Here is a 12,755-nt window from a genome sequence, read left to right on the forward strand (position 1 = left end):
ACATAGGCGAAGTTACAAGTTTAATCCCCAGTACTTCCTGGCCCTCAACTTCAGCACTACCAGTGGTTCCCCCTGGTGGTACCTGAACAGCTCCTGAGTCACCCTGTGAGTCTCAACACCACTGGGCCTGCACAGCATCATATCCCACCGTGAACATTGACCCCTCTGGCCCAGTTAACAGAGTATCACTCTGAGTAGCTCCCAGATCTACTGAGCATTGTTTGGGAGCCGCCCCATCCCAATAATAATGCACTGCACTGTAGCACTGTCCTCCCGTTGTTCATCGATTTGCTCGAGCGGGCACCAGTAACGTCTCCATTGTGAGACTTGTTGTTATTGTTTTTGGCATATCAAATAGGCCACAGGGAGCTTGCCAGGCTCTGCATGTGGGCGGGATACTCTCGGTAGCTTGCCAGTATCTCCGAGAAGGATGGAGGAATCAAACCCGGATCGGACATGTGCAAGGCAAATGCCCTACCCGCTGTGCTATCGCTCCAGCCCCCCAGTAATAAAACTAGAATAAAATGAAATGCTTTTTTTTTTGCGTCACACCCGGCAATGCACAGGGGTTATTCCTGGCTCATGCACTCAGGAATTACTCCTGGCGGTGCTCGGGGGACCATATGGGATGCTGGGAATCGAACCCGGGTCGGCTGCGTGCGAGGCAAATGCCCTACCCGCTGTGCTATCACTCCAGCCCCTGAAATGCATTTTAAAACAATATGGTAACATTTAAAAGAAAAGGAATTCCCAATGAAGGTGATTTGGCAATCTCTGTCCAAATTACAAATACCCAGTTCTTTTTACTGAGCGAGTGGGCTTTGAGGAATCCTCCCACAGATAATATTACTGGCTTTTGTGCAGAAGAGTGTATCAGGTGAATCATTGCCTCATTTAATGGACGCAGATTGGAAAGAGCTGAAAGGTACATCAATCGGGATTTGATTAGTTAAGTAAATTGTGCCTCCCTTGAATGGAATGCCAGGTAGCTGGTGTTGGGGGAGGGAGAGAAGGACACTCTTTATATACTGATTTGGTATTATCTCTAAACCATTTTGTTTTAATTTTATTTTTATAATGTAGCTCACAATATTTGATTACATTTAATATTAAAACACCAATCCCACCACCATTACACCTTCCCACCACCGTATTTCGGATGTTTCCATCTTGAACCCCAACCCCTGCCCCCAAAGCAGAACCAAAGTAATTTATTTTGTATTGTTTATTATGAATAGTACACTAAAAATTATCCAAAAACGGTTTCTTAGAGGAAAGTGTGTGAAGATTGTGTATTTCACCCAGAGGCCATGAAGCCCTTCTATAAGAGACTATGAACATGTTTCTAAACTATTTTAAATGAGAGAGGCAAGGTGCAGATCAGCACAGAGTAGTTTGCAGCTATTGCTAGACACATGTTGAAAACATCCCTGGAAGGGAACAAAAAATATTGTTAATGCTGGCTTGCTTCTAAGAGAGGGCTGTTGGCTAGGGTTGGAAAGGTGACTTTTTGCTTGTCATTTTAGGGGTACCCATTTTTAAAACTTCATTGAGGTATATATGCTTGGCAAATGAAATGCTTATATCTGAAAAGTGTACAGCATGAATTTTGAGCCATGTAAACATCATGTGTAGTAAATAAGATAATCAACAAACAACCTATGTTTACATATATATAATCTGACAACATGTTTACATATATAATCTGAATCTCATTTAGAGATATTACATCATTACCTTAAAAGCACACCAAAGTATCTCGCCAGAGATTTATTTGCTTTGATCCAGTTTTCTCTGGGGTAAATGTGTAGAGATTTGGGGAGAGTGAGCTTGACCGTGTGCTGAAGAATTGCTGAAACTGGGCGATGGGTAGATGGGTTTCATGTTCAAAAATGAAGTTGCCATTTTCTGTTGACAAAAAGGTTCACATTTCAGTAATTTCATGTGGCTCAGGCTAATGCTGCTCTCATTATTTTTGTAAATTTCCCATAATGTAGAAGTCTTCAAAGCAAGAAAATAAATTAGCTCCCTTTGCTCAGAACATTCATGTACCCTCTCATCATTGCTCTTGTATCTTGTAATTGAATGGAAATTCCCATTTCCACCACCCTTCCCCCCACAGCTGACTTCTGGAACATCAGTACTGCCTTGCTGATTTCCATTTATTAGGAGACTCGGTATGTTCTCAGAATTTTTTTCCTATTAACAACAATCTTTCTCCATCCTGTGTGTGTTAATTGGGCACTACCTTATCCTTTTGCTGGAAAAGCTCATCCTGTTCTCAAAAGCTCCCTTCTTTACTTTTCTAGGATCATTTGACATTCTCTTCCTGACTGGCAGTCTATTATCAGAAGTCCTGACTAATGTGGGGTCAGACCCCTATTCAGATTACTTCGGCTTATCAGCCTCAGGGGCCAGCGTCTCCTAGACATTCAACATCCAACGGCAGAGTTCATCCGAAGCCAACAGTATGCACACTTGTGTTCACTTTTCAGCCTCCACTTGTTTTGCTTCTTACGTTACTGTGGAAGCCATGGTGACTCTGCCCTGGCCCCAGACTCCTGCTTATTAATCCGTGCCTTGTTTTCAGTCCTCAGGAGGCAGGTGACTGACTGCCTTTTGCTGCCTGGAGGATCAGACCTTTTCCCTCTGGCCCATACTCTGTTGTTCAACTCTCCATCCGTGTCCCACCAGCAACCCAAACTTTATGAGTTCCCACAACCTTAACCTTCCACTTGACTTCCTCTGTAAAAAAAAGTGTCCTCTAGCCTCTGGCCCCTAGGAAGTCTGATTTGAGCACCTCTCCTCTGTGTTCTCAAGAAGTCCTGCCTCACACTGAGTTCTGTTTGACTGTGTTTGTCCTACCAGCCCCAGGTGGAGTGCACTTGGGTTAAGGATAGAGCCTGGGTCTTGTTCTTTGAATACCTCACATAGCATGGCACTGAGCACCTGGTTAGCACTGTAGCACTGCACTGTTGTCCCGTTGTTCGGCGATTTGCTCGAGCGGGCACCAGTAATGTCCCCATTGTGAGACTTGTTAAATGCACAAAATCATCGTTTGCATGTTTTAATGGGAAACGCTTCCAAGTTACAGGCCCTTATAAGCAGAAATAGTTAAAGGAGAACGGGGAATGTAGCTCCGTGGCAGAGCATTTTTCTTGCATGTGTGAGGGCCTTGGTTCAATCTTAATACCATGAATCATCATCATTATAATCTTAATAACAAAATAGCAAAAGGAATCTTCGTGGCCTTTATCAAGGTTCATTTTTGTTAGATTGCTTTTTCTGTGCCAAGAATCAGCCCCAGGGCCTCACACATGCAAGGCACGTGCTCTACTGCCAAGCCACATCCCTGACCTCTGTTCTAGCATCTTGATACATTACCATTCTCTTTCTCCATCACACACGTACTTTTTTTTAGCCCACACATTCTTTTTCCTGAAACATCTGAGAGTAAGTTGAGACATCATGTCTCTTTGACCCCGTAATATTTCAACATGTATTTTCTTAAAGATACAGTAAAGTCAACAAATCCAAGTAATAATAGCATCTTTAGAGTATACAGTTATTTAATCTTGGTGTCATATTAAAAACTTTTAATTGGCCAAAGTATGTCCTTGATAGCTAGCATTTTTCTTGTCTATGAAGTCAATCCAGGGTCACACGTAGTACTTAGTTGTCATGTCTCTTCATTCCCACCAGTCTTCTTCAATCTGGACTGCCTTCAGCCTTTCTATGTCTTCACTAAAAGTCAGTTATTTTCTAGCATGTCCCCTCAATTTGATTTTGTCTGATGTGACCTCATGATGAAAGGTTATGCATTTTTTTACCGGGAGTGAAACAAAAAGGCACATGAAGAAAGTCGGTGATAATAACTTTGATTGCATGGTTAAATTGATGTCACTTAGATTTTTCTACTGTAAAGATACTATTTTTCTTTCTGTACTTAATAGATAATATATGGAGAGGGCTATTTTTGCCCTTTTTTTTGGCTTTTTGGCTTTTTGGGTCATACCTGGCAATGCACAGGGGTTACTCCTGGCTCATGAACTCAGGAATTACTCCTGGCGGTGCTCAGGGAACCGTATGGGATGCTGGGAATTGAACCTGGGTTGGCCGTGTACAAGGCAAATGCCCTACCTGCTGTGCTAGCCCCTGGAGAGTTTTTTAGTCTACATAAGTAGCATACTTCATGAACACACAATGTTCACTAATTGGCTTTGTGATCCACTGTTGCCTCTTGCCTAAATCAGCTATTACCATGGTATTTACCACATAGGGAGTTTTTGTTTTAAAAATTATCTAATTATGCAGCTGCACAAAGTTCAATATCTAGGACTGTATATGCACACACTCCCTATAATCACCAGGAGTCAGTCCTGAGTACTGCCTGGTGTACCCCAACCCCCCTTATGTCCCCACCGAACTATCAAAGTAACACTTATTTATAATATTATAAAATTATGTTTTAGGTATACAACACAATACTTCAGTATCTCTATGTACTATCTGATAATCACCACTGAGAGTCTAGTTTCCATTTTTCATTCACCAGACAACTAATCCCTGTTTCCCATTTTTACTATCCCTCCCCACCCTCTGATACCCCCCAATCTGTTTTTTTCTGATATAAATATATACATATATATATCTTCCACATATATATATGTGAAAGAAATCATACAATATTCCCTTTCTTCACTTGACTTGTTTCATTTAACATAGTACCCTCTAGGCTAACTGGTGTTGGAAATGACCTTGTATGTATAAGTAGGTTGTGCTATACCTCATCTTTTTTATCCATTCTAGTTAGCCATTCAACCATATATTGCTATTGTAAATAATGCTGTGTTGAATATGGAGATGCAGATATCTTTTTAGATTAGTATTTTTCTAGTTTTTGTTTGCTGCTTTACTTTTGGGGCCATGCCTAGTGATGTTCGGTGGGCTGTTCTGAACATTGTGCTTAGAGGTCAGGAAAATTAAACCCAGCTCATGAGGGGAGTTAAACACACATGCAAAATATGCATTCAGCCCATGTCTCCAACCCTAATGTTTTTGTATTCTTTATGTAAATAACCAGAAACGGACTAGTGGATCATATGGTATTCCTATTCTTATTTTGATCAATTTCCACACTGTTTTTCATAATGACTGCACGAGTTTATAACCTCACCAACTGGACAAGAGTTCTCTTTTCTCCACATTCTCATCCATACTTGTTTGTTTATGATTTGGGGCCATGCCCAGCTGTGCTTGAGGCTTACTCCTGGCAGGGCCCACAGGACCATATGGGATGACGGGAATCAAACCCAGGGCAGCTGCATGCTATGCAAGCACCCTACCTGCGGTACTCTCTCCAGCCCCACATTTGGTTTTTAATAGCTATCCTAACAGGTGTGAAATAATATCTCTTTGCCATTTTGATTGAAGTGATGATGAGCATCCTTTCATCTTTTCATGTATCTACTGGCCATCTGCATATCTTCTTTGGAGAAATATCTATTCAGATTCCTCTGCCCCCCTTTTTTTTAATTGGGTTAGAGTTTAATTATTTAGTTGTATGAATTTCAAAACAATACCTATCCACTGATTAAATTAATTGCTTGTTTTTCTTACAGAAAATTCCTCTTTCATGTCCGTGGAGCACAACGACACGACGGTGCTTGGATACTTTAATGAGGTCAGTTCTCCAAGCCTCACTGTCCTTTCTCAGGGCCCAAAACAGACTCTGGCTTTCCCACGATAGTCTCCATGGTGAGGGAGAGAAGTAGCAGCTGTTTGAAGCTCTGTGTGTGTGTCCCATGCCTGCCTGCTCTTTGTATTCGCTTTCAAACTTGAGAGCAGAGAGGCATAGTGGGAAAATTGACACTTTCACTGCCCACACGGACTCGATTGAAAAACCTAACATGGAGCTGAGGCGTCCACATCAGTCCTTCTGCCGTTCTGGTGTCCCGTTGTTTTTGGCACTTTGCACCAGGGCATCATTTTCATGAGGAGTCATTCATAGACAGGGGCACCACTGCTATGTGGCGGGCAGAGGGAAGTATGTGGTGGAGCTATTTCTGTTTGAAGGACTGTGTTACTTTCCTAGGGCTGCCTCAATAAATAGCCACAAACACAGTAGCTGAACAAAACAGACACTTGTTCACCCCCAGATTCAGAACCTAGGAGTTTGGAATCAAGGTGTGGCACCGACTTTAATTTTATTTGAGTACTCATTTGTACTAAAGGTGGGATTTACAGACAGACAGCTCTGTTTTAATAATATAGCGAAGAAGTGAATTCAGCATGTCATCTTCATATCTTGGTAATGAGATGTTGATGATCCTTTATGCTTATTTCTGGGTCTCCATCGGTTGCTCTGAGGCAGCCAGGAACTAACTTCATTTAGCTTAGCCAAGAGGGACTCATTAAAACACGTTGTATGGGCTGGATAGAAAGCCTAGGGCTAAGGCACTTGCCTTGCATGTGGCTGACCCTTGTTCCATAACTGGCACCTCCTGTGGTCCCTTGAACACCACCATGAATGATCCCTGAGCACAGATCCAGGAGTAATCCATGAGTACTTCCAGGCCCACTTCAGCCCCACCTCACCCCCAGTGTTTTGTACCCTGCCGTGTGCTAGGTGCCAGGAAGAGAAAGACTAGAAAGTAACTCTCAATGAGCTTCTGGTTTACTGAGTGGGCATCCACATGGGAAACAACAAGCAGTGTGAAACGAAGGTGGGTGGTTGCTAAGCACCTGTTCAGTGCCAGATCTGGTCCATCACTAGAAGGTAGATAATAGTCCCATTTAACAGATGGCAATTGGAGAAGTGGAGACACTAAGACAATAACATGACAGAACTTACAGTCAAGTGCTCAGTGTCCAGGGGCCAGAGGGGAAAGTACTGAAGAAGTTTTAGTGAGCTGTGTGAAATCACGAGGGGGCCTTTGGGAGAACGAGCATGTCAGGAAGCTGACAGCTTGGAGCTGGTGTTTCCATCCCAAATCCCTTCACAAACTATTCAGGACAACCACCTGCTCCCACCAGAGGACTTGGCTTGTCTCTCTTCTGGTATACTTGGTGAGATTGGAAAAGGAAGCTGAGTCACATGCCCACGTTCAATAGAAACTGTTCCCTTCCCGTGCTATGACTGTTCCAAGCGCCAGACCTCCTGGGCCATTTCCTCCACGTTGCTCAATCCCAGAAACAGCGCTCCCTCTGAGCGCAGAGGAGTCTCTGCTTTGTGTGGTCTAAGCCCTCTTGTTTCAGAACCACAAGTCCCCACACCCTCCTGGATGGCTCTCTTCCTCCTGCCTGCCCACAGGCTTTTAGTCACATCTGAGGTGTGAAAGGAATTTCACATGTTTCTGCCATTTTTCCAGGACTGGGAGAAGAGCTGATTTTGATATAAAATCTTTCTAGTCTGCTGAAAGAATGAAATGCACTCTCCAATGTCAGATCTGTAGAATGGAATAAAGGAAAGACAACAAAGTCTCAGGCATTTTTTTATTCCCCAGTGAAGAAATAAACAGGAAAATGAAAAGTTCTAACTCTCAAGAGTCAAAGGGTCAAGTGGGGTGGTGCCGGTAGGGCTCTTGCAATGAAGAATGTAGTAAATGGCTTGGTAGGAACATCAAAGGTATGCAGGCTTGTGCTTTTAATCTTCTTTTTTTTTTGGGGGGGGGGGGGGTCACGCCTGGCGATGCTCAGGGATTACTCCTGGCTCTGTACTCAGGAATTACTCCTGGCGTTGCTTAGGTTGGGGACCATATGGGATGCCGGGGATCGAACCAAACCCGGGTCGGCCTCATGCAAGGCAAACGCCCTACCCACTGCCCTATCACTCCGGCCCCTGTAATCTTCTTTTTAACTTATTTTTTAATTAAAATTCACAGGACGTTGCCCTTCACCCAATCACCCCAATGATTGTACTGCACGCAATTACAATAACACATGAAAATCAGGAAATTGACATGGGGACAAAGTGTGTGTGTAATTCTGTGCCACCTCAAGATACAAAACTATTCTGTCAGTAAGTTTTTCTGTTTCTTTTTTTGGGGGGGGAGCACATTAGGCAGTGCTCAGGGTTTACTCCTGGCTCTGTGTTCAGGAATCACTCCTGGTGAGGCTTAGGGGACTATATGGGGTGCCAAGGATCAAACCCGGGTCAGCCGCGTGTAAGGCAATGGCCTGCCTGCTGTATTATCTCTTTGGTCCTACTTTGTCACTATTAAGATCTCTTTTATGTACCCCCTTTACAATAACACCTTCCTGCACTCCTATATTCTCCCTAACTTCTGATAATCATTAATTCACAGAATTTTAGGTTCAATCTGAGCTTCCCCAGTACAATCTGACCCATGCACAAATGTCCTCTTCCAAGTGTCTGTATAACTCCTACCACACATTAAATAGAACCCTCTAGAGTTTAGGAATCTTGAGATATTTGATATAACTGTTTGGAGGAAGGCTATCATGCCAGAGAATAGTACTGTGGGCAAGACACTTGCCTTCCTCAACACCAATCCGGTTCAATGTTCTGCACCTCATATGGTCCCCCGAGCACCACCAGGACTCACTTCTGAGTACAACTGAGTGTGCTCCCCTCAAAAAAACGCAAATTAATAAAACAATAATATTATTTCCTTCCATAAATGTACTCAATACTTAGTAAAACTCTTACTTTAAGACATTACAAAATGTCATATTCTATTTATTCTGTCTCAATGAGGTATCTCCTTTTTGTATTACTCTTACCTTTTAAGAGGGTTGCGATGCAGGAAGCCTGGAACAACCATAAAAACTCTAAAAATCCCTTCTTTTATGATAAAGAGTCCAGCAAATAGGAGCTTTTCCATAATACGTGGTTCCTGTGTGGAACTTATTTACTGAGCTGATTGTAAGTGTGTTATCTACATGATATCTGCAAGGGTCATTCTGTGAGAAGATCTAAACTGGAGCTCCACTGCCAGGTCTCCTTTGCAGACAAAAGCTTTACAGAGCTCTTATGGATTATAACATCAGAAAATAGTGATTCATACTACGATCAGAAAGCTCTAGCAGAAGTGAAGTCATTGGGGTTCTATGGCTAGGATTAGTTTGAATCCCCATGCATTCCTTAGTCTGGTCTTTCCCCCACAAACACAGATTATCTGAGTATCTTTTTCTATATGAGCACGATGTTGTAATGACATCTAACAAAATTATTTCTTTTTTTCTAATTTTAATTAGTAAAACACCATGAGGTACAGTTGTAGACTTACAAATTTTTGCACTTGATTTCAATTATACAATGATCAAATACCCATCCCTCCACCAGTGCCCATTTTCCACCACCACGGGTCCCAGTATCCCTCCCACACCCATTCCCCCATCCCCCCTGCTTCTTTTGTTCTCTCTCCTACAAAATTATTTTTTTTTTGCTTTTTGGGTCACACCCAGCAATGCACAAGGGTTACTACTGGCTCTGCACTCAGGAGTTATTCCTGGTGATGCTCAGGGGACCATATGGGATGCTGGGAATCAAACCCCGGGTCAGCCACATGCAAGGCAAAAGCCCTATCCGCTGTGCTATCTCTCCAGCCCCCCAAAATTATTTCTTAATGCCATCAAATAATAAGTAATGTTAAAATTTATTCTAAGAAAATGTTATTTTTACTGGCTCAAACCTATTCCAAACATATTTGATTGGCATATCTCTATGGTCTCAGTTATTTTTCTGTAATTTTTATTCAATTAAAGAATTATGGGGGCTGGAGCAATAGCACAGCGGGTAGGGCGTTTGCCTTGCATGCAGCCAACCAGGTTCGAATCCCAGCATCCCATATGGTCCCCTGAGCACCGCCAGGAGTAATACCTGAGTGCAGAGCCAGGAGTAACCCCTGAGCATCGCTGGGTGTGACCCAAAAAGCGAAAAAAAAAAGAATTATGATTTACAAAGTTATTGATAGTTGAGTTTCTTTCATTGAAAAGTCTTTTTCGGGGCCGGAGCAACAGTACAGTAGTAGGGCATTTGCGTTGCACGCATCTGACCTGGGTTCGATCCCCGGCATCCCATATGGTCTCCCAAGCACCACCAGGAGTAATTCTTGAGTGCAGAGCCAGGAATAACCTCTGCGCATCGCTGGGTATGACTCAAAAGCAAAAATAAATAAAAAATAAAACAGTCTTTTCCTCCCATTTTTTTCTTTTGGCTTTTGGGAGGACGGGGTTTGGGGCCATTCCAGGTGACTTAATAAGCTCCTGGCTCTGTGCTCAGTGATCACTCCTCACAGTTCATGGGGGACCATACATGGTGCTGGGGATAGAACGTGGGTTGATCACATGCAAGGTAAGTGCCCTACCCACTGTTCTGTTTCTCCAGCCCAACATGTAGTTATTTTCTAATTGGTAAGTTAGAGGGGCTCTGTATCAATTGTCCCTAGCTCACAATCATGGTGGTCAGTAAATGTCAATAAATCTGCATCAGTCAGCATCATTACAATGCCAGCCCCCAAACAATAGTATGTGCTTTAAAAGAAGTAACTTCAAACTAAAGATTCCTTCCACAGCCAACCCCAGAGTTTGATGTAGAGTGAACCATTGGGTCAGGAGACCCTGCAGTTCTATTGATACCCTCTTCCTTCTTGAAGTTGAGGCAACAGTGCCCCACTACCCTATCTTATTAGAAGGCCCCTTCTAGTGGAAAAGGGTATGTGAGCAATGAGGGAAGGAAGGAAAATGGAGTTAGCTCTCTGCCCCCATCAAGTACCATTACTCCAGTTCCACATCACAACTTATAACAAAGGCCTTCAACATATATGATCAATGGAGCACTTTATGTCTCAATATTTCCTCTTCACCAAAAGCTCTATAAGTGTAATTAGTAATTTCCATAGCAAAATGATGTTTCCAACTGGACATGGTCTCAATTACCCTGGAGTTTTAGGATGTAATTTTTTTCTACTCTGATTGTTAACTTCCCCCTTTTATTTAATTTTAATTGCCACAACTGCTTTATAGCATATTTCAGGTGTCTTTGACTTCAACATCTGTATATATGCCACATTATGATCACTGCCAAAAGTCTAGTTGCCTTCTACCACCATAGAAATTACCCTTTTGCCATTTTCACCAAACCCCCAATGCTTCCTCCTATAGTAATCAGCAATCTGTTCTCAGCATCTGATCTGAAATATTTTAATTTAAAACATCTTGTTTGCTTGTTTTCTTTTTTCTTAAATTGTATTGAGGTAACATTGTTTTGTCATGCTGTATGTTTACAACACTGTGTATTTATAGTTTCACGTCTCTTCAAATGTATGTTACCACTCCACACCTACCATCAAAGCATTAATATCCTTTCACCATAGTTCATTGGACTCCCTTCCCCTTCAAAACCACTCCCCTCTCTCCTGATTACCTCAGCAATGTGGTCAGAGTTCAGGGTTTGTTTGTATTTGGTTTTGTCTGTTCCTTGCTTTGTTTCTCTGTGCCCCACATAAAGATCATCTGGTAATTGTCTTTCTCCTTTAAAAGGCAGTAAAAGAATCCTATTAAAATCTTAAATAAAATAGCAGGCCAAATATAAGAATAGAGTCTTAAATTATGTTTCTATGGAGAATGCTCTAAAATGTCTATATTGAAAAGCAGATAACATTGAACTACCTATTTTATTTTTCCCATAAGAATAAGATAGAATCCATAGACTCAGAATGGAATATAGAAAATATCTAGACTATGATCCAGAATTATTTAACAAAAGAATCCGGAAAGGGACAGAGATATAGTTCAATGGGTAAAAGGCAGGGCTTGCCTGCAGGAGGCCCAGGCTCAATTGCTGGCACCACTGGGCATAATCCCTGAGCACAAACCCAGAAGTCACCCCTGATCACAGCTGGTGTTATCCCAAAACAATAGCATCAGCAAGAACAACAAAAGAATTAGGACAATATGGCTTATTCTCAAAGGAAAAGAAAATAAAGACCTCCCCTTATTTGAGCCAAATGTTGAACCAAAAAAAACCTAGGATAATTAAATTTAATGATGGAATAGAAAATATACCAATAATAATAAATGAATACCAAATATTAGGTAAATAATAACTAGTTAAAGGCAAAAATATCAACTTGATAACGAAAATACATGTAAAATTTCACATTCTTTAAACTTAACTCAATGGAGATAACAAGGAAAGAATCCACAAACTAGAAAATAGTCTTTCATTATTCTCACATAAAATATTTTATGTTTTTAAGGTATCATACTACTTCTAAGCAGGATTTCTGTTACAGAATATTTTAAGTCTTTCTTGAAGTTCCCCTAAGTAGTTCTCGGAAATTTGGTTATGATGACTCCCTTTAACTGTTGACTAAAGGACCAGAGAAAATACAAGAGTTAAAGGTGCATAAATTGCATATAATCAACCTTGATTTAATTTCCAGTACAACCTGGTCCTCTGAGAACTTGCAGGTGTAATACTAGAGTCCCCCCAACACACACACACACACACACACACACACACACACACACACACCAGCACTGCTGTTATAGCCCAGGTAATCCTGTCGCTCTAGGACCAACTGAATCCTTGGTGCATCTTTGGACTATAGCATTAAACTACTGGCCTAGTTGTCCTAGAATCACAGGAAGGGCCCCTCAGCCTCCTGACCACCACTTGGGAGCACCTCCCCAACAGGTCTTTTTTCCCTCTTTTAATTAGTAGTGATAATCTAGTTAGGCAGAGTATGCTTGACTAGAGAACTGTTCCATTCATCACTTGGCACTCC

At 41.9% G+C, this 12,755-nt stretch overlaps 1 protein-coding gene across 1 annotated transcript in view; it reads right to left on the reverse strand.

The window, feature by feature from the left end:
• Positions 1 to 1,218: 1,218 nt before the first annotated feature.
• Positions 1,219 to 12,755, reverse strand: part of MOSPD1 (motile sperm domain containing 1) — a 57,096-nt gene continuing 45,559 nt past the window's right edge. The window contains exon 6 of the mRNA XM_056130305.1: positions 1,219 to 1,908. Coding sequence (XP_055986280.1) covers positions 1,739 to 1,908 — 170 coding nt within the window. The 3' untranslated portion in view covers positions 1,219 to 1,738. The remainder of the gene's footprint in view (positions 1,909 to 12,755) is intronic.

The sequence above is a fragment of the Sorex fumeus genome, unplaced genomic scaffold, assembly GCF_029834395.1.
Source record: "Sorex fumeus unplaced genomic scaffold, SorFum_2.1 ptg000075l, whole genome shotgun sequence".
Lineage (NCBI taxonomy): Eukaryota > Metazoa > Chordata > Mammalia > Eulipotyphla > Soricidae > Sorex > Sorex fumeus.